The sequence below is a fragment of the Blennius ocellaris genome (assembly GCF_963422515.1).
Source record: "Blennius ocellaris genome assembly, chromosome: 16".
NCBI classification, from domain to species: domain Eukaryota; kingdom Metazoa; phylum Chordata; class Actinopteri; order Blenniiformes; family Blenniidae; genus Blennius; species Blennius ocellaris.
In genome coordinates this window covers 13,231,996-13,259,833 of record NC_137665.1, presented here as the reverse complement: position 1 = coordinate 13,259,833, position 27,838 = coordinate 13,231,996, and the positions used below count along the sequence as shown (strand labels likewise).

At 39.4% G+C, this 27,838-nt stretch overlaps 1 protein-coding gene across 1 annotated transcript in view; it reads right to left on the bottom strand.

Moving 5' to 3' along the window:
* Nucleotides 1-14,468: 14,468 nt before the first annotated feature.
* hs3st4 (heparan sulfate (glucosamine) 3-O-sulfotransferase 4) overlaps nucleotides 14,469-27,838 on the bottom strand; it is a gene marked incomplete at its 3' end in the record, with an annotated part of 88,047 nt that continues 74,677 nt past the window's right edge. The window contains exon 2 of the mRNA XM_080511696.1: nucleotides 14,469-15,123. Within this exon, the coding sequence (XP_080367822.1) occupies nucleotides 14,469-15,123 (655 nt within the window). The remainder of the gene's footprint in view (nucleotides 15,124-27,838) is intronic.

Sequence of the window (27,838 nt, the reverse complement as noted above, 5' to 3'; positions counted from 1 at the left end):
AGGGATGCCTGCGTGCTGCTGTGTAATCCCAAGAAGCTTCATTACACTAAACCTGCTCAAACCTTGTTCTCCACTGGATTGATCTAAAACACACACACAGCTGCTTGATATTTCACACTATATTTTCCATATACAGTATGTGCCTTGCTTTAAATGGTGTATTATAGCATTGTTCTATGTTAAATACCAAAACCTTTGATATCAGTACAAATATTCTCATAACCATATATTCATAAAAGCGAAGCAAGCCTCTTATCCGTAAGAAAATAACATTTTCAAGCACGAACCCTCTTCATCACTGACTGTGGTTGACTGTGTTTTTTTTTCTGGGGAGCTGAACAGCTCCAGGCAAAAACCTGACGAGACTTTGAGTCTTGCATCATTTATGCAACGTCAGCATCCGCATGCCGTGGCGTGGTTGCAACAGACTCAGTCCAGTGAACAAACATATTGACATGTTGCCACCCACTAAAAGATTAAATCAGAGCCATTGTTTGCTCAGTATTGTAACAATGAAAACAATCAAATGTTATTTAAAGTGCATTGCGCACAGAAATCTGTCTGCATAAACGGAGACTGAGCACAATGGTATTGAGCCAAAGTGGGTAATGGTATTGAAATGATCTGATGGAAGTAGGAAATATAAATAACAGCAAAAATATGACGTTTGACAAAAGTCTGGCCCATTTTGAGATGGATGGATGGTGAATGAATGCGTTGATATGATGTTCCTTGATCTGATTTTCAAATAATGAGAAATAGTTTGCATCAGTGCTGTGATTTTCGACTTTTCAAGCTTCATGGTGAGGATTAAAGAGCCTGAACTCCTCAGCTATTGAGATGTTTGTATGAATAAACACAACTTGAAAGCATCTCAAACGAATGCATCAAAGGTAGATATTGAAAGCCCTGAAGGATGGATTTAGTTCAAAATTATATTCAAACTGGCTTTGTTGTGTGTTTGAAGGTTACTTAACTGATTGAACAGTCCGTACAATCGTAAGTGTCGATAATAACACAATGTGATTTTGAAGTTTAACTGGGAGTTAAGATTACATCTTTGTGAACCGCGTTGAAGTGATTCGCACAATGACAATGAGACACTCAGAAACAATAAAAAATTTAAGATAAACTAGAGAAACTCTCTCCAGAGGTCTCGGTGCAATAACATGTCGCATGCCTTGGAGCAAAAAAAAAAAAAAATCTTGGTACATTATTGAACTACAATTTACAGCAGTCATTAACCTTTTATTAGGCACTGATAGAAATATTTGAAAATGTAAAACCTAGAGTGCTGTTGAAGGATATTCTGGGACTTTAAAGTAATTACATTATATGTCATATAGTCCGGTACCTGTAAAAGTGACCAAAACCAGTCGTGCTTCATTGTGCCATTTCTTGCTTTCAATAATCCAATAAATAGTATCTGCAATTTGAAGGCACTGGATGTGACCAAATAAGGTCACATATCCCATCTTAAAATTAAAGATGTTAATTGTCATGTTATTATTAAAACTGCTGTTGGGTTGATCATGTTGGTTAATGAGCAAAGATAGTTGTTATATTAACATTTTTAATAGCTCAAACACAGAGAAGAATAAAAACTGTTAAAAGGCCAAGATGTATACAGCAAAGTAACCACTGATGGCCAGTGGGGGCAGTGTTGTGCAGTATAGCTTGTGTGCGACGAGCGACAGCAACCAGGAAGGCAACGTAACTTGGAGGACTACAGAAATGGTGGATCTCTTCCAAGAAAGATTGTATGAACGTGTATGTGGACACAAGCAAATGTACATTATTACCTCACCTGGACATCGCGACAAAGAAGCTTCATAATCATTTAGGAGCACCATTAAGCTTCTGTATTAAACTCCCTTAAACTGCATCGCCCTTTACTGTATGTACTGGCTAATAACCACATTAACGTAAGGGAGTATGAAGGCAGTGACTCAAAGTTTAAATTAGCAACTTATGCACATAGAGGAAGCGTAATACCAAGTAATGCCACTCCTGTACATTTGGTGGCAGTAGTGAGTAACTGTGTTGTTTTGTACAGTCCAGTTATTTTTCGCGATTTTTGTTTTTAATTAGAAGTGACCAGGAACATCAGTCTCTCTTGTGATTATAGTTGGGCCGATGAAGGACGGGACGTTGAAATTACAGGACTAACTGATAATGATCCTCACCTTAAAACTGCAGCAGTCTCGAGTGTAACATCCTGAATGTCAGCTGTGGAGTTTCTGCGTCTCTCTGCGCCGCGAGATATGACTCAGTTCTTATTTGCATTCAGAACTGGGAAGCTTTTTTCACAACCCAAGATTTATACCTGCCACTTGGGGGGTCAAGCGTGCTCCTTCAAACTTTATCTGCAGGCTGACAGAGGAGGCGCAGCTACAGAGAGTGGATAGTTTGTCATTTAATAACAATTAGGGGGTAAATTTATGCTGATAGAAAATGTAAACTGTTGTCATGAGTAGATGGAGGAGCGACTAATCAAACATTTATGAAAAAATTGAGCTGTCAGTGACTCCCCGTCCCCGTCCCCAGTAAGTCCAGCTTTCAACAGCTTTTTGTTTGTTTGTCTTACTCGTATGTTCCCTCGTACCATTCCTATATTGTTTCTATCTGTCACGTCACGTTATTTGGGTATCATGTCATGTTTTCAGATAAGTGCATATTCCAACGTACCAAGCTGAGATTGTAAATATTGAAACGTACATGAGACAACTGCAATAAGGTAACAAAGAAATATTATGAAAATGAATACATGCACTTTTTACACTTTATCCCACACAAATCACCCTCATTACTGCCAGACAATGGGCCACTGGGTGTTGAGTCCCCGAAGTGTGAAAGTTTCTTTAATTTGTGCTGTAAAACAACACACTCGCTCTTTTCTTCTACCTACGCAGAGAATCCTTCCTGCCTCCCAAACACTGTGATCCAACTTCTTCATGCCATAAACTCCCGTTTGATTAAAACTCAAACATGCGGCGTGAGGCACTTTTTTACCATCTCCAAACTTTGCCCAATTTTTAAAGATTTCATGTCATAAAAAAAACATGAATATATCTCCAATAAACTTCTCCGCTTCAAACACAAGCAGTGCGTTGCACTTGCCAATACATATTAAAGTTTACTGCCACGTATTGGGCCTCAGCATTCTGAGCACATTCAGTTTATTCACCCTTTTCTCCAGTTGTCTTGTTTCTGTAAATCTCCCCTGTTTGGTGCAGGATTTATTGGACCCCTGCTGTTGCTGAAGTTGCCTTTCACAAGACTCAGTAAAAATGAATGAGTGGCCTATTCTAATGTGGAAGCCCATATAAGTTCAAGTGTGGCACAAGTGAGAGGCCATGAAAGAATGTAATTTACAGCATTGCGCTGCAGGTAGGTTTCCCAGCTCGGATGCACATAGTGCAAGCAGACATTTACTTGGTTGATGAAAGTTTGGGCTTTTTTATGGAGCGAGCTGTTTGTCTAAGACAGAGGCAAGTTGGGTTTAGGTAGGAGGACGGTTTTAAGACGTTAGTTTTAACTAACTCGAATGGCACCTTACTTTTCATTCATCCACCTCTTTTTATTTGTTGTTGAATTAAAAGTGTCAATCCCGAACACTGCATGATCGCTGTAGAGTTAAATGATTAAATGATACATTGATCTGTAATTCAGTTTCCTTGTTTAGTATAGCTGAGTGTCATGTGTTCCTCTCTTATTTTCCAATTTAAGCCAAGATAAGGCAACTGTAAAGTAACTACTGTGAACAAAGCACCATCAACTTTGCAGCATGTCAGAGTTTTTTATTTGCTTTTTAATTTTTTTATTATTCTTGATAATTGCTGCAATATATGAGTTCATGTCTGGCAGCTCTGGTGCATTGAAGTATTTTTCACTGCGGTAAGATAAAAATGGCTTTCTGGAAGTTTGAAAGTATACATTATGGTGTAAATAGGAAATACCTACAAATATAGGCCCCATTTACACAACAAATGTTTTGTGCTTTTGCTTTTGAAAAGTTTTGCATTTACATGGCAATGTTGAATCATAATAATTACAAGTTTACTGAATTAAAAACATATAAATACAGTCATCTACCAAAATCAGTATGAATTTAAAAATGTTGGTGAGACTGAGATGTGATTAAAATGTGATTCACTGCGATTAATAAGCAGCAAAGTCTTAGGTTACCTGAGTGTATTTATTTTTATAAGTGTGTCTGGCCTTGATCCTGAAGAAGATTCATGTGGTTGAGGATACGTTTTATTAATTTTATGAAATATTTTTACATATTAAATATTTAACATATTAACTGAAGGATGGTGCTACATTCACAGCAGAGGTGGAAAAGCTACAGATAAAATGATGTTGTAGACAATAACAACAATATCACAGTGTGTAGAGGAATGTTTTAAGGATAAGGATAACCTTGCATACTTTTTTTTTATAAATTAAGTATATTTCCCTGATTAAAGTCTTGTGTTAAAGTCTGGTTGTTACTCAGCAATCCCATACTTGTAAAGATGTTTTATAGCATTGTAGTTGCTCAAAAAACACATTAATTGCTGAACAAAACAACAGAAATAATCCCCTCTTGTCACTTCTGGGGCAAAACTTACCCCGTGCGAGGTGAGAGATTAGCACTTTTGGCGGCTGGGGCGTAGGAAAATCTATAAATTGATCATCCAAGTGTAAGAAGTCAGCTGGACATCATGAAGGACCTCTAACGTCGGGAGCCTATTAATTGTTTTGTTTATGGAGCTCCAATCACAACACACCACACCTCTCCCGTGGAAAATTAATGATTACTGGCAAAAGGTTAATATCCACTCAGCTGAAAATGAATCAACACTGAATTAATGAGATCATTACCTGCATGGATTGATAACGAAATTAGTCTTCTTTCAAAGCAGGACTTTCTGGGATACGCAGCTATTGATTTGAAAAATAATGCATCTGTTGGTGAAGCCCTTGACCGGACGGCCCGCGTTGAACAATCCTTAATATGGGAGGTCACAGTCAATGAAAGAACTGTCGGGCTGGAATGAAATGTCCTTCAGACGAGACTGTTTTGCCTCGCTCCGAAGGAATATTAACTTCCCTCAACAAATACAAAAAAAATAAAAAATCTGGGTGCTTTGCTGTCTTCCAGAGCTGACTCGAGGTCTTCCTCGCATCTTTCTGCTTCTCTTGCAGTCGGAGAGAACTTAAACTATCAGCAGGTCTCGCCATCATCAGCCGTGATTCATATGCGTGAAATAATGTCTCTGCAGAAAAAAAAAAACTGTGCCGAGTTATTAATTGGCAGGGAGTCAGACAGTACTTAGAGGAGACTCCAGAGGTAGCTTGATTCATGTAGCCATTCTTCATTTCAACAGCACTTCAGAGTTAAGCAGTCAAATTCAATCTGCAACAGAAGTAAAATTTTATATTAGTCCCATCCTCTAGTTTTGAGTTTTCACAAGATTACAAATTTACATTTTATTGCTTTCAAAAGGGAGAGCTGATCCTGCTCATTTTCCTATAATCAAATAATCCAACAAGTTCAGCTCTGTTACAATAGTTCTACTTTCACATACCATGAATGAAGTGGATTTTTGAATATGCAGGCAGACATAAACACTGTTGTTTGAAGCCAGTTGTTCAATGGCTGTGTCAAGTTCTATTTTCATTGTGTGTAATTTTGTAAATGATCGGTTCAGATGTCAAGTCGCAGCTGGGGCACAGTGACAAGGCAACAGGGAGAGAAAGTGAGTGATGGCGGCACAATAAACATCTTCTGAAGAAAGATAAGCCGATGTGTCAAATGGTGATGGCATTTTGACAGGTTACTTAAGGTGAAACATTGCAAATTTATGACTCCGAGTTTTCAGTTATCTCCGATGGACTGGCCACCTGTTCTAAGTTGCCTTCACCCAAAGTAAGCTGGGATCGAGTCCAGAGCCCGGTGACACTCAGGTAGATATACACGTGAAGAAGATGGATGGACGGATGATTTTTGTGATGTCAGGTTTTTGTCGGCTCGGAACTGATCCATCTTCAAAATAAGAATTCCGGCTATACCGTTCACTGGTCAGCAGGTGAACCACGTGCAAATGTGCCTCCAGAGTGCCAGGACATGAGTGTCCTATATTTTCTGCTGGGACTTGGTAGTTTCATAGTTGACAGTCACCATCATTGAATGCCTATGTACTCACCATTGGTAATGTTTAAAGCACATTACTCTTTGCCTGTGGTTTCATTACAAAAACAAAAACAATAGCATCAACTTATGGCCTGGTATGCTAACTACATGATTTTCAGCATTTTTGCCATTCAGGTGTTAAAGGACAAAATTTTCCAAAGTTTTTGGGGAAATTAAAATGCAAAAACAATGTGTTTTCACTTGAAATGCTGTCGTGTAATAGGGGCCCGAAAAGACACATATATAGTTTGTACATATTTGTGATGTATCAATTGAGATTCTGGATGTTCATGTACCATCCAAACCAAAAGTACAACCTGATGTTGGCACACTTCATACTGGATCTTCAATGATTGTAGATAAATCAGGTCTTTGATCATTGTAAATATGAACCTATTCTTTATGATGTCCCTTGGTAAATAAAGATTAAATCAAATCAAAGAAATAATCTGCTGCAGATGATGAATTTGGAGCTTGCAGACCACTGCTGCCGGCAGCGCAGTCTCAGAATCTAAATACCTTTTCAATATCAGCATCATCATGTTGGTTATCATTGGAATTTTTCTTTCTCTGTCTTAAAGAGATCATTTCTATTCTTCGTGATTAGTTGCTAGTATGTTAATGCAGGACGACACCCTTTCATAGATTGATTTGCCAAATGTTTATGCTAAAACAGTGGTTGTTTTCTAAATGAAATTTACACTGTTTGACAAAACTGTGTCAGTTTTTTGCATATATAAAGCATAAACTTGCCACACGGTATATCTCCAATGTGCTACATACAAGCGTTTGGCCTGGTCTTTAGTGTGGCACCTGCCAAGTATTTTCAGCCTTCCTGAGGTTTTTTTTTGGCAATATAATGTGTTTATCTTTGAGAACTCAACAATTGTTTCTCTCACTCGCCACTTGTGAACAACTTGATGCCAGTATCACATCTGGTTCATTGAAGGATCAGTTGTATTTCTTTTTCCAACACAGATTGACTTCAGTTATGCAAATATTTTCCTCGGTTTTTCTCTGTCTGCTGAGATCCTAATTTACTGGTGGAAGTTTCTTCATTACATTCAGCCACTGTTTTTGCCATCAGTGATTTTGAGACACACTCAGTTCGAAGTCAGTTCAGTATTCATGCTATAAGTGTGTTTGTGAATACACAGCATCAAAAACCCCAGTTTTATGCCATAGTTTGTTTTCTAGCTTGAAATTTCCACCACAGCTCATAAATGAATGACTGTCCTTCAGCCAAAAACTGCTTGCTCCATATTAACATCAAGGCTTGATGTTTTGTTGCCTGCTTGATGGCTCATCAGTGTCAAAATGGAAATATATGCATAAAAGGGGAAATTAAACCCGGAGTGAATTAATTGAGAAATTTGCACAAGACACCTTTTTGTAGCATTTTCCTTTGAATTAAATTTGACGATGAAGTCTAATTAAAAACATAAAACTTCACACACATTATCATTCCTCAAGACCTTGTAAACATCATGTAGGTATTTCTTTTCTTCCACATAAAAGCTTTCTATTCAAGGTTACAGAGGACCACCTCAGAAGATTTTTTTATTTTTTATTTTTTTTCTTGTGCCAATGGAGTGCAGGGCTTCAAGATGATCCCTTGTTTTGGCCCAGCGCCTGGACGCTGAGTTCTGCTCCTGGAGGGCCGGTGTCCTCCTGGTTTTTGATCCTCCTCCTGATCCTCCTTGATAGTTAATGTGCCGCGCTTGGCGCCAAGTAGATACGGAGCAGGTGTGGCTTGTTAACTGTCAGGGAGGATCAAAGGCCTGCAGGATATCGGCCCTGAAGGACCTGAATTAGTTCCCCGGGGGTTTGAAGTGGAGAATGTATAAGAAATATTAAAATATTCCCTGCAGAGTACCAGTGAAATGTCATCTTTTTATCGGCATTTTTTGTTTTTGGATGGCATGTGGTCATATGAGAAGAAAACTGGATAAAACCTGAAAAAAAGAAAATGTACACACATAAATGTTTGAATAGAATTCACTCATATTGGAACTAAATGAAGTCATGTAAGAGGAAAAATAGCTTTTGAATGATTGTCTTTTTTTTTGTTCTCTCCAATGGGCATGAATGTATTTGTTTGAAAAAAATGGTAAACCAGTGAGTATTTGAACTGTTTTTAAAGCAGGCCGGTGTATTAATCGCTGTCTGCCTTACCAGCTAGTTAACTGCACTTACCCGAGTCACTCTAATTACTCTCCGATTAGAATGAGGTTGTTGCTCGAGGTCACTCCGGCTTTACACAGAGCTGCATTGATCGGTAATTTGCATCTACTACACAATCCAAAAAGTAATCTTAAAGTGGCTGAACCAGCTCCTGTGTGTGTGTGTGTGTGTGTGTGTGTGTGTGTGTGTGTGTGTGTGTGTGTGTGTGTGTGTGTGTGTGTGTGTGTGTGTGTGTGTGTGTGTGTGTGTGTGTGTGTGTGTGTGTGTGTGTGTGTGTGTGTGTCCGTGTCCCAGGATGAGAGACCTGCTGTTGTTGTGAGTAGGGGAAAACTACTGTGTTAATAATATTCACTTGCAACTGGATCACTGCACGTTATCGTAGCACAGTTTGGGAAGCCAACGCAATTTTCAGCCAATTTCATTAAACTTGCATTAATTATGTATGCCTAATTTATTGGTCTACATTATCAACATGTTTATCTTTCAGCGAAAGTTGTTTAATTTGTGATTCGTTGAAATCTGTGAGCACCGATGCTGAGTGGCATTTTTTTTCTTTCACTTTTGAAGTCATACTTGCCAAAGCAGACCCTGAGACATCCCACCTCCGGATCTTCCTGTGACATCTCACTCATTAAAAGAACAAAAGCAAGTGATTTAATAATAAACACTATAAGAAGAGATAAAAATAGAAGTGTACAGGACTTTTCTGGCTTTGAAGCCTACTGACTGTAAGTTTAGCTACAAAAACAAGGCACTGATTGCACAATGTCAGCCTGGGACACAGAAAGAGAGATGTCCATCTGTACGACCCTCCTCCCTCTGGTCGAGAGAACCAAGATGCTATAAACTCTAACATCCCGTTTGCAGGGCAACGTTTACAAGAGAAAACAGAAAACCTTTGTCTCATTGTGGATGTCTGTTTACACGGCAACGGTGCTGAGCCGCTGAAAACGCTGCCATTGATACGCAAGTTTAGTGTGAATGAATGTGACTGGGATGCACAAGGTCCTCATCTCAACCCAATATAGCATCTGTGGGATGCAGATATTGTGAGCAAGGCTTTTTCGCCCAACATCAGTACCTGAAGAGGATGAATAGCAAAAAAAAATACATTTTTAATTCTCCAATCAAGGTTGAAAATATGCATATTGAGCCATGCCAATCGAGAATGTGATATCACTGAAGTACATGTGGTTGTATAGTTTCTTTTATAATTCATCATTTGCGTTTTATTACAATAAATATTCTTATAGACTTGTAAAAATGAGATGAAAGAAGTTGTAATGCTAATTTGAAAGCTAAGCGAGAATGAAATCACTCTGCTTGTTGGATTTTTGTGCAAGGAAAAAAGAAGATGAGATAATAACATGTTTATTCATGTGGGATGACCTCAATTCATCATTTCAATGGTGAGTCAATCTGAAAAAATGTAAAAGTTGGGGAATTGTACGTATAACAAGATTTTCAAAATAATTTAGATCAGAATTTGTAATTTTAGTGAAAGAGAAAGTTTAGAAAGGGTGTTTTGAAGCCCGCTAAGCCATGGCTGGGGATTTGCAGAAACACAAGCTGATTCAAGTCTTAGTCATTGTGAAAGCGTCACACAGGACGGCATGTGAGAGGAGGCAGATGCAAAGAATCTCATGGGGCAGCGGGGATGGAAAATCAGCCGTCGCGCAGAGGAGCGAATCTGTCTGAGTCAAGATTTATGAGCGAATGATTCTCCTCCGAAGTGGCTGAAGAGGAAGTTCCAGATTCAGGTGGCAACATTAGATGAAATGATTACTTCTGCTACCGACTCTTGTCTGTAGAAATGCAAAAAAGCCGTTGATCTGAGGATATTGGAATCATGTGCAATTGCACACATTTTCCCAAAAAGATTTTCACTCTGTCGTTATGGACTTTGTAATGATTTTTTACTGCAACTTCAGTCCCAGTTTAAGCATCAGCTTCAACTTTGAAATGGGGTAGAATATGATTTTGGCTCTGCAAAGCAGGCCAACACTTGAATAAATTTAAGATGGAAATGCAGAGCCGTGCTGGAGAATCGGCGAGGCAGATGTTTACATCTGAGCTGTGAATCTCAATATGTGCAGCTACTATGGCAGATGCATTGTCCTCGTTTTCTGACCGTCTCACCCCTCCGAAAGATTTTGACTGTCTAAGAAAAGAGGGAACACAGGTGAACGGTTGTACTTAATCCTTAATTTGGTGATTCTCTTGGATATGTAGCAGCTAAATTCAATGAGTGTTTATGCAACCTTGGGAGCATTTCCATACCGATACATTACTGAATTATTTAATCACAGATGAAACATCAGTGTGTGACATAAGAGTGCAGAGTTGCATCACATCTTCTGCTTCTTTCATTCTGTAGATAATTGTACACAGCTGCTGAAACAAAAAGGCTGCCAATTTCTTACTTTATCTAGGAGTTGGAGTGAGATCTGTTAATGAATTTGTTACCATCCGGATCACAGCCAGCTGAGTGTTTAAAGAGTGATGGCTGATTGTTCCACAAGACCTTTTCTTGTCAGGAAACATTAATTTAAAGTGTGTGTGAGATGGGAAGAAAGAGGATTAGAGACAACAGCAAAAGGAGAGATAAACTAGTATTTACCAGCATTTTTTTTTTTCTTTTTGGTAATTTGTAGGTGTTTCGATGCAGCACTTACAATGTCGACGCCATTGCAAGTTGCACTGTAGACATGATTGGTTTTCACACAGATGCCCTCCCAGGATTTAAATCCAAATCCCCCACACTCGAAGACGGGCCTGATTCTTGATAAAACTCACTGTTTCAAGTAGATATAGTATAATACATGGAATCAGGAAAAATGTAAAGCTGTGAAAAAAGGCTTTGATGAGAATAATATTTCTTCAGAAAAAAACAAAACAGCATTTCATTTGCAATCATAGTCTAATCATTTTTTTTTTTTAAGATGAAACTCTGGAAGTTCAGCTTTGACCTAGAAATGGCAGATTACTGTGGGAAATGTCCATTAGAGCATGATATTAATCAAATGTCTCACACTCATGTGGTTTAACATGGAAACCGTCGATACTACTTTTACTATTAGTCAACATTTATTCGACTGCATGCCAGTTTTTTATTTATTTATTTATTTATTTATTTTAAAACCTTTTCCTAAACTCACTCTGTATGCATTAAAGAAAAGTGCTTTTTAACGGACAACATTCGAGGCCAATTTGCTTGCAAAAGTTGTGATAGTTGACACCATTTAGGCTCTTGACACAGCTGGTAATCATTCACTCAAATGAAGTGAAAAACCAATTAGTCAGTAGGAACCCAGATTCACTTCGTTTTTTGCGAACGCTCATATTTCCACCACCAAAGTGTTACGGACTGGTTTGCTTCAAACTGAGCTCATTTCTGTCGCACCCTTTCATTATGCAATGTATAATTGCAGACCGTCGTGTTTCAGAAAAATGAATACGCCACTTCAGCACGCACAAATTATAGCCCTTCAACCAAAAATAAACACGCAGACTGCCATTGTAAATCATATAGGTTCATCCAGGTAGCTTTTTTCACACCGTGAATTACCGTTTCAGCGCTTCCAAAATTGTACCAAATTTGTCAGTGATGACTGACAAACATGAATTTGTTCTTGATTCCGGAAACGATGCCACTTAAGCAGTGACAGTCGGATGAGCAGGTGAGGCTTATTTATCACTGCTATCATCTCTTGAGGCTGGAAACACTGTTGAACCACATAAGACAGCGTGACCCCCAACGGGAGGAACACCTGAAGGACGGCTTAGCTCGTCTTTCATGCGTTGAGTGTCTCGCCGGGTGTATCACACTACTCCGCCAGTACCAAAAACAAGCAAGAGGTACAAACGGGGGGGGGGGGGGGGGATTTGTGTTAGTCGGTGTCTTAGTTCCTGTTAATGAGAGGTTGGATCCAAGTTTCCACTTTAGAGAGGAATTCCCCAAAGCATGGAATCCTGGAAATGCAAATGATAGCAAGAGTACATATTCATAGATGGAAAAATTGAGTCCTCATCTGTCCCAATAACACTGCAGGGTTCCTTCTGTGTATTTCTTTGAGTATCTCTACACTGAGTAGGAGGGACTGTCGAGTTTGGAAGGTGGATTATACATGTTCTTAAGCTTGGGGAAATGTACGAATAAATAAATAGTGATAAAGGCTTTTCGTAAATGTATGATTAGCATGTCATGCTTGCAGTTCAGTTATCTTTATACAGAGTGCCGCACCTTTGTGAAACAGCTTCCCACCACGCGCCACATCAGCTCAGAGGATGACAAGTGTGAGGAGAGAGTGAGAGGAAGAGAGGGAGCAAGACGGGGGAGGAGGGATGTAAAAAGTGCAGAGAGACTGTGGAGAAAACACCAAGGGATGGCTGCACAGAAAAGCCTCAAAGTGGAAGTGGTGACTCTGGGAAAGTGAGACTCAGAGGTAAGTGTTCAGGTTTGGTGCTACAAAGGGCAGTATAGTGCTTACTTTGATTGAATCAATTGCTCTGTGTAAGTAGCTGCTGGTGCCGGCCTCCCCAGGGTGACAGAGAGGTCTACAGAGAGTGAACCAATCCAGCCATCCATGGCAGGAGAACAGGGAGGATTAACAGAGCAATGCATCATAGCTGCAGCAGCCGGTGATGTGTAGCAGACTGTATTTATTGACTCATTGACTGTATTGATTGTCTCATTTGATGAAAAGTCCAGAGACAACAGACAGACACACAGCGAGTTATGCAAAACCCAAATAATAATAAAGAAAAGATGATGGGTGATGTTGTTATTCCATTGCATGAGTAAATGAGCATTTCACAGCAAAGACCCTGTAATAGTCGACACAAGCGCTTCCTGATCGTGTGATCAAGTGTTTACTAGTAAACCTCAGATTACAACACATTTCCCTGGCAGACATCATCTCATTCAAGTTAAGCACATACAGTAATGGCTTGGTAATTTACCTGGGCACGTATGTAGCTTTTTTTTTTTTTCTTTTTTTTTTTTTTTTCTTTTCCTTGACAGCAAATTCTCTCTGACATTGACATTGTTCCAGCGGCAGCAGTTTATTTAACACACCATTAATCTCTAACGACAGAAGACCCCGCCGCAGCAGATGTTTGGTAACAAACTTCTGCCGGGTCCTCTGGTGTTTTCCTTCACTCTCGTTGACTTGTATAACCGTGACATGAGGAGAGGTCAGGAGACCAAATGGGACTGCAGGGGTTAACTAATGTTTCGGGGTTAGTGGGGAATGGTTTTTGTCAGCATGCAGGAGTGTTTGATGCGCAGGGAGAAGATGAGTTAATTTGTAAAATTATACTAAAACCACTGATACTGCGCCACATTGGAGTGCACAGTCATCAGTATGCTAATGCTCAACTGTGCAGTGAAACAATCCAATTATTGAATGATGGCCACTGTACATCAGCTCTCTTATTGGATATGTGTGCAATTAATGAGTGCAGAGCAACCAGAACAGTGACACAGAGTAAATTAACACTTTGGTAAACTTAAAAGGATTGTCTTGACTCCGAATATGGACAACTGAAAGGATGAACACATGTTAAAGGATTATACTACTATATGTCTATCATTTTCTCTTTTCTGTCTCTTCTAAAGCAGCAGGACTGTGTTACAAGAAAGAATACAGAGCACTTCATGGCCTTAGCCATTGAAATAGAATATCTTTTGTACTGAATGCTGGTGAGTGGGTGTGAGGGCAACAAACTGCAGGAAAGTAAAGGGAGAAGAAACAGGCAGAGTCTACCCTTAGGGCTCATGAGGTAAGGACACTTAACTCATCGCATGCATTGCCATAGTCAGCATGATATTCTTCTTTTATGTCTGTTCTATGCTTTAAAAACAAAAGGAATAAATCATCTCATTTACACAAATATAAATATATTTTATGTTTAGTATGTACAATAATGATTTGCCATCATCAACAAAAAAAAAAGCATGTCAGTAAACCCTTGCTCATGGATACAGACACTGCAAAGACAGCCATGATTGATTGGCGTGCTTGAGCACTCTCTGAAGATGAAGCGAGACAATAGTCGTTTATAGTGAAGAAGGCTGGTGGTGTGGCTGAGCTGTGTCATGCTAGTCCTGAGAGCTGCGAGATTCACTGTCGTCCTCCAGCTCCCACTCAAAGTTCTGGCCAGTCATTTGGTAGAACATCATGTTAAAGGGCTTGTAGAACTTGTGCAGCCGCCGAATCACGTCCGGGTCAATTTTAGGGTGAGTTCTCCCTTTGGATTTGCCGAGGCATCTGGGGGTGCTGCTGTCCTCTGGCTTCTTCAGACAGGGAAATCCTTTAGTCTTATTGAAGTAAAAATGTTTATCTGTGACAATCCTCTTCAGTCCCAAGAAGTCCTGCACTTTGGCCATCTCACCCGCCGGGTCCACAATGAGTCTCTCCCCGCTGACAAAGTGCATTTGGGAGAGTGGGAAGTACTGCATCCAGCTCTCCAGGTGAAGAGCATATATTCCTATGCGCAGTGCACTCCACGAGGCGTCTATGAGCCCCAGCGTCCGGTTCTTAAAAGCGAGAACCTCAAAGGTGGAGATCTCTGGTTTCTTGGACAAAGTCTGTGTGTAGTCTGAAATGGCTCTGGTGACAGGATTACGCACCACGATAATAAGCTTGATGTCCCTGGCCATGGAGTGGATGCGCTTTGGGGCATGGTTAGTCACAAAGTAGCTGGGTGTCTTCTCCATGGTGATCTGCCCCTCCAGCGTTGAAGGCATCAGGTCTCTGGGAAAAGAAAGAGCAGAGGAAGGAATGGGGGGGACAGAAAAGGCAGCTTAGTGCAGTATTATCTTCACCACCTCTTGTGGTGCAAATGGAATACCCAAGGACACAGTGCAAGCAAATTCGGTACATTTATTAAGCAGTACATTATTTGAAATTACAAGTGAAAATAACTGTTATTATCACTGGACATTATGTTGTGAGGAGAAACATACAGCTAATTACATCCATGGAGTAATATGCAAGAGATAAAAGAAGGAAGATGAAACGGCAGGCAAGCAAGTATGCTCATTGCTTAATTGACTCCATCTGTGTTACTCCAGGAGCTGTTTTGGAACTTTAATAATGAGTTCACTGCATATCATTAATACCGGGGTGCCTGGGGTATTGTTTTGTCATACATTTATTATGCATGCCAGGCTCAGGCTCTGTGCAGGCAGTTTTATTTCCAATACACATGCGCTTCTCTGGCAATGGGCAGAGGCGACTCTTTTCTTTTCCTCATTGTGCTATGGTTAAGGTTAGGGGCTGTTCATTGAAGGCAGCAGTGATTAATTATCAGAGTCAAGGTGATAATTTGTAGTACAGTTGAAATGTCCCCCAACTTGAGAAATTTATCTCAGAGGGGGTAACAAAAAGCCTTTTGCCACTGCTGCAGATATTATGATCAGCTTGGTCTGTGGGGATAATTTGTACAAGAGGACAGTGCAGAGGCAAGTACATCACAGAGATGCAAGTCTTGTTTCTGCAGTTTATATTTTTGTATCAATAATAAAGCATAGCAATCGCCTCAAGCAAATCCTTATCAAATGTTTACACTGATGTTCATTCCAATCCGTACTGTTTTCTTTGTTCGTAGGCTATGTGATTCAGTGCTAAATTGGTACATTAAATCCTCTGTGAGACATGCAGATTATTTAACTACTGACAAATACAGGCACAGGAGCTCTGCGATATCACGTAAAGAAGAAGCAGAATCCAAGTACAGGCTGTTTTTCCTCCCTTTCGAATTAAGTAATGTTTGCTTTGAAATTAATGTATAAACAGCCAACCAAAATCCAAATGTTTTCATCTGGAGACTCACAGGGTCGTGGAGGAAATTGTCCATAATTCTGGTATAAAAGCTATTTCCCTCCACCAGCAATATTTTTTCCATTAGACTGCCCTGCACCACAAACCTACAGTTGTTACGATATAGTCACATCAATCACTTGCATCTTGGACATATTCTAAATTAACTGTTCTCAGGCAAAGAATCCAATTTACTCTGCTAAACATAAGAGCTGTTATGCACATATCGACCACCCTCACACACATATGCACCCATGGATACTGGGGCTGAAAATCTCACAAGTGGCCTGGTAATTGCATCTCAGTAACAGTATTGCCTTCCTGATGGGTAATTTCCCCCTGGATTATGTTTGTCTCTTGACAGTATAGAACTGTGGTTACTTCTAAGTCTGTAATGGGATATTAGACATATCTACAGATAGCACGCTGACTTGAAAGAGTATTAGTTTTCATTATTTTCCATCACTTTGCAGTTTGCACACTTCCTCCATTTACGGTAATGAATGGCTAAAGACTTTTGTAACCTTTCAAGGACTTCAAGGCTCTCTCTGCAGTTTTACTCCAAGGTACAGTAGGTGGTCTGAGCATGCAACATCCCCATGCAGTATAAAAACGCGCAAATGCACCACAGTGAATCACCTTGAAACAGCCAATATCCTACTGTATGGACATTAGCTTCAGCGTCTCACCAGCAGTCTTTGGGGCATATCCAATTGACAGGACAGATGTACAGTGCTCAAGGTTGTTGTTTTTTTTTTTTTTTTTAAGTGCATTCATACACCAAGCTATTTTCCTAATCGGACTCAATGGTAATCATACATTTAATTATAAAACAATATGAACAGCAACCAAGCACTTTGTTATTGCGCTTTTGATTGGGAATCAGTCATGGATCATGTAGATCTAAAATGTCAGTGGGACAGTGAGGCGGTATGAGAATCAAAATGCTGATAAACAAGATAATTCCTCTGTGCATGGCAAATGACTCCTCTGGCCTTGAAGTCTACTGGAACCGAAGTAAACAAGAGCAAACAGTTAACTCTCGTTTTTTTTTTCCCCTTCACATCAGCTGCTCAGCTCAACACAGGTCATTCAGGTGGGTAGCTAAATAAAATCCATAGCGCTAAGGAGGCCCTGCTTACCATCTGCTGTTTACTGCCTCAGACCGCGAACATACCACAGAACATTTATTTTTCTCCATTTCAACACATGTCCAAAGCTTTATTTACATAGCAAACGCAAGTGTGAAAACAAAGCAAAGGTGCCTCATACTTGGAGCAACTTTTAATTATCTCTTCCACATATGGCTTTTCACAGTATGTCGTCTATTTATTCCTCCATCCATCTTCTATACATGCTATCACAGGGGGGGCTGGACCGCATCCCAGCAGTACCAGGTGAGGCAGGCAAGAGACGCCCTGAACAGTCAATCACAAGGTAACATTCAGAGACGCAGACAATCACTCACACACATACTCATTGTAGAATATAGTATGCCTTCAAGATAAAATTAAATCTGCTTTTAATTTGATGTAGAAACCATAATTCAGAATGACAAGTAAGAGGCCCCTATCCATATTACATCCAACTTAGTGAACAACCACACATATATGGCCAATTTAGAATCCCAAATCATCTTTCTGCACATGACACTGGGACTATAAAAAGAAATCAAAGTAAGGAAAATCACACATTGGAATAACATGCAAACTCCACACAGAAAAGATCCCAAATCTACGTTCAGTACAATTTGCATGAATAAATGGTAGATACAGTTTAAAATGCACACGATCTATGTCATAGTTATCAAACATGATCAAATATATTCAACAAAACAGAAGATGAGCAATAAAATACATTTGAAACTGTCTCAAATATCTTATATAAAATATGTACAATGAATAAGAAGTTTTAGTTTGGTTTTGTTCTTTTATTTTTTCCAAATTTCCTATAATTTTGTCCTGGGTTTGCATGATTTAATGACTAAGACCAACACAATCTGATGGTATTTATTTGGAAAACACAAAAATGTTGTGTATCCATCAGATGCCGTCAACATGTCTTGTAACCACATTCTTTAGAACGTAGCTCGAGAAATTACCAGAGCCAGGCAAATAAAAAACAAGAGAAAATCAACATGTAAAATGGCATTTTCTCCAGCTGCATTAAGGTTCTGTTCTCTAACTTGGGAAGGAAATCCATTTCACACCCACTCCACATGAAATTCTCCTCTGGAGGATGCCCAGTCGTCTCTGAAGGTTGATTCATCATTCTGAACGTGTGGTACACCAAATCACATCAAATTTTTGTGTTTGTTAAGGCAGAAACTAATCTTTGCAGATAATCACAACTCTTCATGCCTAAACGCCCACCGCAAAAGTGCTCTGGAACATGCCCAAGCATTTAACTCAATGTTTCATTATGTTCTGTCAAATTGCTGCATGGGGGAATATTTTGAGGCTTGATGAGGTGAGGGATCACGCAAATTTACATTCCCAGATACTAATAGGTCCAGATCGTTGTTTTTTTTCTTTTTGAAGAAGAGTTTCTCCAGAGGAGCGCAGTTGTTTCTAATAAACTCTGGCAGAGGAATAAAAGCTCCCTCCGCTTCTCATTTGGATTGATCACATCTCAGCTGCAGATGATCAATCCGCTGGGCTTCCTCCACGTCATGTCAAATACAATCAATTATTCTAAAGCAGTCCACTCATAATAAGCTCCCGAGTCCTCGGAGAGCATAGTTTAAACTAGAGACTGCTCCAGTGATGCAGGCGGCTCACTCTGATCCTGTAAATAATTAAGAATAACAAAAAGATGATAATACTGACAAAAATGGGAACGAAACACCCTTTGATGGAAATTTATTGGTGCCTTGCTTGGAGTGCCGGCAAACAATGCAATGGCAAATAAATGGAAATTGTGTTAAGTTTTTCTTTTGAGTGCTATTGCAAACATCACTCAAGGGTGTGAGCCACTATTCATCAGCTACAGTCAGTCAGGACATTTGAAGTGAGAGATACTGTGGTCAGTTTGCAATAAATGATCCAATTATTTCACCCTGAGTGACATGTTTGTGATTACTGCCACACGGAGAACAAAGGCTTTGCTGCAGAGTGGAGGAAAAAATGACAAACAAACAAACAAACAAACAAAACTAAACAATTGTCAAATGAGTCATTCTTTGCTCGGCTTTCAACAAGTGGGAAAGCATACATGTTTGGCACGAATAAAAGAAAAAGAAAAAACAAGCCCACAGGCCAGTGCAAGAGGTCCTGGTGGGTCTGTTGTGGAGTGGGAGGCATTGTTTTGTCACGGTTAAGGTGCAACTTTTAGGAGGAAAACAAATACAGAGTAAGCTGCCATTCTGAGCAATCAGATCAGTCTCAAGTAATGGCAGAGATTTAACTGTGTTTGTTTTTCCTGAACTCAATCCTGACCTCAACAGCCATGTGCAGTGGAAGTATCCCCTTGGTGGCTTTGCCTTTGAGCAATTGACTGCATTCAGTTATGTAATATGAATATAAACGCGGAAAAATTATTATAAATAAAACCGCACTGCCTGTTGCCAATTAACCTAATTGGTTCCAAATGGTCTCCCGGCTGTTGTCTAATAGTACCTTTTACCTTTTGTGGGTTTTTTTCTTTTTCTGTTTTTATCACCATGTTCCAGCAAATTCATCAGTTTTTCATTAAATGTTTCGAAAACATCCCCTGATATGATGCCAATGTTCATTTGAAACCAATAGATTTATGGCAAACATTAAAGTGTAGTAGTTAGCTCTCACCAGTCGTACTCAGACTATCTCTGCTTCGAGGCCTGGCCCTTCTTGTTTGGAGTTTGCAAGTTCTCTCAGTGCATCGGTGTTTCCTCACATCGGCATTAAAACAGGGACGTCAAAGTCATTTTATTTCTGGGGCCACACACAGTACAATCGTGGCATAATAATCTATAAATAATGGCAATTTCCACTATTCTAAAAATTTTCTGATTTATCGAACTATCCCTTTGCAAAACACATGAACAGTGTGAAATACCTTCACAAACACAAGTGCAATTTCAACAAAACTCTGCATCGTTCATCATTTACACACGTGCAGTACAACTTACAGATCTCTGGACCGACAAAGGCACAAACATCTGGAACTTAAAATGAAGTATTTTACTTTATGAGTGATGCAACTTCAGTGTCAAAATTGAGAATTTATTTTACATTTATGAACATTTCCACATCTGTATGGCAATCCTGACCCTCCACACCAAACAAACTAAAGTGGGAGCTATTGAGGAGCGAGGTTATGTTATGTTATGTTCTTCATCTTGCAAAAGTGCCGGAGCATTTTACATGAACTTAGCCTACCTACAGTTTAGATTGCTCCTGAGATCCTTTTTTGCAGTTTTAGCCCACAGGCCATATGTTTGATACCCTGGCCTTAAAATGTGTGTCTGAGGTGACCACAACAGAGCCACATCATAGCTAATCCTTTTTTTTTTTTTTTTTTTTAAAGGATTGAATCATTTATCAAGTATCGCTTTCTTTTGTTATCTGGTAGTGTAAGAGGCCTTTCAAACAAAACGTGAAGAAAAAAAGGCATCACCTTTTTTTCTGTTAAAAGCATGAAAAAGAGAAGATGTGGTTGAATATGTTTAATATTTAATCTACATGTTGAAACTTTTGAGTGCTGGTGTAGCAGAGGTAGAACACTCTTTATTGCTGCCATGATTATTATAGCAGGCCACGACTGCTATGGAAATAAGTTATTAAAGGGTTTTTTGTGTTTTGTCCTGCCTCTTTCCTCAATTCCAAAACGTTATTTGTTTTCCACGTGTATTTTTTTCTGTGCTGCCTATATTATGGCTTCCTTGCATATCCTTATTCAATTCTTCATCCTTACACAGACTTTTATTGCAATCTGTGGTGTTCTGATTAACTACAGTGCATCATTCTAAAGTATTTAGTTTTACATTTATCATCTCGATCTGCTCTCCTCGAATTTGTTGTCATGCCTTTGTGAAACAGCAGGAAGAAACTTAAACAGGCACAAGAACAAGGTACAAGCCTCACAGAGGAATGACAAGTGAACCTGAGTTTCTCCTCACTGAGGGAAAAGTGCTACTCACTACACTGAGTCACACTGTACTAAGACATATTTGGAAAATCTTCTACACAAAATGAGTGATTACAACACCCACTATTTGCAGGCCTTGAAAACCTCCTTAGTCAGCCTCTGACTATGAGTAACTGGGTCCCACATTACTTCCCTGCCAAAGCTGCATTTTTGGTTAATTCACATTGGAGATTTCTCCTCCCTGGTTTGAAGTGGGTGACTTGGACAATGCGACGTTGCATATCAGGAGTATATGAATCACAATCTGGGGACAGTGAGTGGGTTAGTAATTAAATGAGATTATCAGGTTTTTTTCCTTTGAATCTTTTATAAGGACTTTGGATTTGATATATTTTAAACATTTTAATGCATTCGAGACTCAAGATGTTGAGAGGTGTGAAGGCTGCCTCAAGTCGTCCTGTATGGAATTATATTCCATACAATCCTGAGCGAGCAGTGTGAAATGTGCAGAAAAAAAGCTTGAGCAAAGAAAAACATATTATATGTTCAAAAATGTATATTTTTATGTTCACAACTATCCACATACTTGTACAATCGTTGTGTTTTTCAGTCAGTTTTTTTAACTGCTCTCGCAGATCTGCACGCTCGCGGCATCTTTCTTGCTCTCTCTCAACATCTAGACTATGTACATGCTCAGTTCTGCCTTTATGTTTAACTGGGCACAGCTCTACAAATGTGCCAAGAAAACAAGCCAATCACAGACTTGCACAGGGTCGTTCTGATTGGCTGATTCTATCCAATCAGGTTGCTATTTCGGCCGCCTCTCTGAAGTACTCTTAAAAAAGATACCTGAATCAAATACAGTTTTGCGGTTTATAGTGGATTACGACATGTTTTTGGTGAGTCCTTTATTTTATGTGTGGTTTCATTACAAAAACAACAGCACCCACTAGTGGCCCGACATGTTAACTACATTAGTTTCTGTGTTCCTACTGTTTCTATGTAAACGGACATGGTTTTCAAAACATATTCATGTAAATGCCAAAATGTTTCACGAGCAAAAATACAAAAACGATGCGTTTTCACTCGTGTAAGTTAAGCTGCTCTATGTTTGGACTGCTGGCAGACATTCAGCTGAGCTACTCTCACAAGACTGCTCACATTTATATAATCCTGCTCTCTCCTTCTTAAGCTGTATGTTCCTGATCTCCGGTTCCTACCCCACCAGAAAACATGTTGTAAACTGTTCTTTGTCTTGTGCTTTCCTCTCCTCCTTGTCCCCACAACCCCGGCCAGTTAAACCGTCACCGCGGAGTCAGATTCTCGTAATTAAAGAGAATTTCTTCATTCTCAGTTTTGCTTGCTGATACGGACTTGTTGAGATTTTCTTCATATCATCATATATTGAATACAAAGGGTCAAGCTGATGTTGCTGATGATATCAACAAAGCTTCAATGACTCCATCCTTATCATAGTTTTATTTTTTTTCCTTTGCATTAATCACAGATTAGTCAATCAAATTACATTTCTTACTAATTAGTCCGTGAGCACGGTGGTGGAATTCATGCCAGATCAGGTTGTAACAGTATTGCTAAAGTGATGAGTATGTGACGTATGTGCTCACTGCTAGAAAGAGTGAAACTGTGCAACTAATTAAAACACAACGCAGCACCCCCTCTCTAAATAAAGCCATTATACATGTACTTCTGCAGTACTGCCGGCTTCAGCAGAATAGTTGAGGACAGAAGTGACAGCTGGTCCTGATCAAAACCTGATTCCCCACTCACTTCCCGAGATCCCCCAAAGACCATCCCTCTTCCAACAGTGGGCGAGCCAGGTATTTCTCTCCCCACATCACCAGACTGCAGTGCTGAGATCTGACGCCATGTTCAGATGCCCTTTGGACATAAAACATCACGGGATAAAGTGTGGCAATGAGGGGAGCTGGGAGGATGTTTGGAATTTTGTACCACCCTGCATCATTAGTACATAACAGCGGAAAAAATTGTCTATTTTTATCCATATTAAAGTCCAGAGAGAGAATGGAGGCAATCTTATCTGAAATCAAAGACTCTGAGGATATTGCTTTCTCCCTCCCAATTTCAGAGTCGAGTCATCGCTATTCTTGCGATGAAAAAGAGCTGATTTCTCTTCATAAATCTAGAAATAAGCATACAGTACAGACCGCAAACCTGTAATAATATCCTTACATAATAGCTCATCTGTGCTCTAATAAAACAACAACAGTTGTTGCCACTCATCTGAAAGATGATTGCTTTCTTTTATTGTTCTTTACTTGTTTGGTTATTTGCCTTTGGATGAGCTGATAAGAGCACTTCAGGCTACACTCACTCAATTTGATCACAATTGCTCTCAATATTCTGTTATTGATGTTGGCACTTGGGGAAAAAAGAAGAAGAAAGGAATCATTGTGATGTGCCGGTCCCAAACAGGCGCAAACACGCCCACAGAACAATGAACACTCGTCACTTTTACTGTCATTTATTTACAAAGTTTAAACACGGGGAAACAACAACCACTTGAAACACGACGGCTACATGTTGACTAATACAATACCATAAAAGAAGCCCACCTGATTAATTTATTAATTTTTCAGCTTTATTCCCTTAAACTCTTCTCCAAACCCAGGTTGCTCAAAGAGACGCACACAACGGCTGGCTCTAATTGAAAGTCACACCTGAATACATCAGAGTCAAAGGCTAAAATTTACATCCCGGATATGTTGCAGATTCAGCTCAGTTAAGCAGAACCAATTAATATGACAGTTTGAACATGATAGATTTCCTTTCCTTGTGAAAAATAGCCAACACTTCCTGATCCAGTCATTTGAAGTTGACCGTCGAAATAAACTCTGCAGCTGTTTCTCTGCACCCTATGGAGCACTCTCTTATATATCTCATTGTAGTCTTCTATTAACTGGGTTTTGAAGTAATTGATGTTCTTAACTGAACTATGTGTAACTTTTCCAGATATGACGAAAAGCGTTCGTCAGATTCTGTATATTTAATTCCCAGTTACACACTACAAATCGAGCCCGCAGTGACACAGCATCTCGCAACGTGACACGACTGAGGGGCATCAATTATTATGTGGATAAACAAGTGGGTTACAGAAGAAATAAACGGCTGCTTTTCATCATAGCAATGCCATATGGCTGAAACCATTAACAGGAACAAATGGAATAAAATGGATCATTAAAGTCGCCAAATTAAACTGCGTTTCTGTCTGATTACATTTTCTGTAGAAAGCCAGGAAAATTATTTTCTTTTTAATTTCTACAATGATGCGTATGTCCTTAGCAAACTCATTTTGCATGATATACTATCAGTACTGCATCTCTGTATTTTGCTATAATCGTGTTAGTGCACTATAAAAGCCTAAAGGACATATTTCATATCAGAGAGGAACACTTCTGCAGAGCTATCTGTTCAACACCTGAACATTTCCAGGAAATTACCCATCACAGTCGCTATTTTCCCTCCATTTTCCCTCCAAATTAATAATGAAGCTCGAGGTCAATCTGACTCGGCAAACTCTTTTCTTTTTCCACGCAGGGCATTTTTGCACATAGCAGGTAATACAGACAAGACTTTTGGCACAACTCTCCTTTTTAAATAAGTTTACGGTATCTTAGAAAAGGTCAAGATGAAGACCTGTTATATTTGATTTTTTTTTTCTTCATATTATTCATTATAGTATTATTCAAAAAATCCAAAGAAAATGTCACTGTCAGGCCCCAGCAAAATCAATATATTCATAAACCTTCAAAGTTTCTTTCCGAAAGTATAAAAATGGTTGATTTTGGCAAAAGTTATCACTGGTCGATTTAGTTTCTCGCTTTTAAAAAACGGGCTTGTCTTACCAATATTTCGATGCCGCATATAACCTCCATTCATACTTTCATATCCTCCATCCATCACAGGACAAATACACATTTTTACCTACTTATCAATTTCGTGTCATCACATAACCTGAAATACAGGTTATGTGATGGGTTGAACTTTCTGGACAAGAAGAATTTGCAGATTCCTCACAGAAAGTGCTGCAAACACACATTTATTAATCCATCCAGTAAATAAAACATCCAAATTGTGATGCAAATTGTGATGCATCAAATAAATTATTTCTATCTTGACAATCCATTGAGTTGAGATTAGTGGTCCAACTGCAAACGGAATAGGACTTAAACTTTTTTTAGTGAATTGTGTGTGTATTCATATATATATATATATATATATATATATGTCTTTATAACAGTTTTTAAGAGTCTCGGTGTATACCAGACTTTGCTGGTGGTCTGTCAGCGGTTTCCTTAGTGGTCCGTAGAGTTAAACTTGCATATGTCATTTGCTTTTGTTATCCTTCAGCAGGTGAGGATGAGGTCAGGTCCCGATTATGTGTGTAACTTTTTGTAAAGTGTTAAAAAAAAATTTTTTGACGGTGTGTGTGTGTGCGCGTGTGTGTGTGCGTGTTACCTCTTTGTTATGCATCCATTAAGTCATTAGGATCATTACCACTACAGGCTTTTATCTGCAGAGTCTCTTCCTGGTCTTTTCTGTTTAATATCTTACTTCCTAAATGAACTCATTGAGGTGATTTAATGAAGAACTGTAGTAGACTAATAACTGAATAAAAATGTCAGTGAATCATAATTCTTCAGCATGTCCACTGCAGTCGTGTCTTCATCAGTCGAAGTGCCTCTGACGCCCCGTGACTCGTGTTTGACCCTTTTGCAGTAATGGCCAAACAAGCCATGGCACGCCGTCATGGAGGGGCATTCAAATGTGTACCGATGCCATTATTTAGGTTGTGGTCCCACTTGAAGGGCTTTAAAATAAATTCTTAAAAGCAAAATGCTCGTGAAATGTTTGCTCACCCATTCATCTCCGAGACTGGTTGGCAACTAAAAGTGACAAACAGGAGTGATTTTCTCTTTCTTTGCGGAGGGGGGTCGGGCGAGTGTGTGTATGTGTGCGGAGGCTGCCGGAGTGTATGATGTCAAACGGCTTCAGGCAATGCACCGTCGTATTTATGGTACTGTGCCGACAGTCCTGTGAAAACATTGTATTTCATTTTAAATGTGGTGTGGCTCATGTATGATAAGTTACAGTGGAGTGATCTGTTACCTCTGCTGACGTCATGCTTACTTCGCACTGCAGGTGTGTTCATCATTTTAATGCTCGGCGAGCTTTGGACAATCATCCATCCATCCATGCATCTTACTATATTGTATTTCTTATATTTGTCTTTGAGCCACCAGTGCATGCTCAAGAATATGTACTTTGCTCCTTGCGTGCAGAAGAACCTCCAAGATGTTTTCTCCCGACAGACCAAGAGAGAATAAAAGAAAATAAAAAGAGGGAGGCATGAAATAATCTGTCTCTATTACCTTTGTGTGATGGATTTACCCAGAGTCTGTCTCTGTTTATGCACAGTGCAAAGTGCAGTCGGCTGCAAAAACACCTCTGATACCAATCAAAGCCAGTTGCACAAGTTAAATTCTCTCCAGCTGTTGTGACATGTCGTCCGGCCAAAGTGACCCATCTTACTGTACACAGTTAAATATGAATGCAGGCTGTGGCAACAGAAGATCGAGAAGGACATGGGAATGGTTTCCTCAGTGATATGACAGGAAAAGGAGAAAAAATAGAAGAAGCTGACGTCGGGACGGAACTGATTATCGGTGCTAATTTAGAATCTCCTGGAGCTTCCTAATTTCAGGCCCTTGTCTCTTGAACAGCAGGTTAGATCACCATCAATTAATCAATCGCTGGTTTATCTGTGTCGTGTTTTGTTAACCCAAACAAAGAGGCTCAAAATTAAGCCTTTCAAAGATAATATTAATCGAACATGTGGGACACAAAATGGATGAAAATGATTAATAACAAGAACTACAAATCTTCAAGATTCAACATCCAGATTAAGGAATGCAGAATACCGGGTGTATTCTTCTATCCTTAGTCTGGATGTTGAACTGTCTGTCCATCCCAGGGCAAACACAGAGTGACACTCAATTGCAGCCTTAACAACAACAACAACAACAACAACAACAACAACAACATGGATATCCACAGAAAAGAAAAACTCAACATGCAAATTCTTCACTAATCCAGGTTTTCCTACTGCGATGTGGAGAATTATTCACTTTGTGCCATCATAGTAAGATTACAGTAAGATTACTCAATCTAATTTTAATGCTATCATTATTCTTTGTTGTTTCCACTTGAATATGAAACTGAATTGCAAATCTTAAAATTATCTTTAACCACAAGAAATGGTTTTCAATTTCCTCGGGTAACTCACAGGGCCAGGGTCTTCAGGAACTCGTCTCAGCCTTTCTCTATTCAGTTTAGCTTGAATTAGTACGTGTAAGAAAGTAAACACAAGCTTTCAGCTTGTTAGTCTGGTCATTATTCTGGTTGGAGGTCATCATCCAGCAGCTTCTACACTTGTATATGGTATAAGTGAGTTACTTTTTGCTTCATGCCTGAAGACAAAAGGATTCTTGGACTGAGAAGAGGCCTTCTATTTCTTATGTTCAACAATTCTTAATTGTCT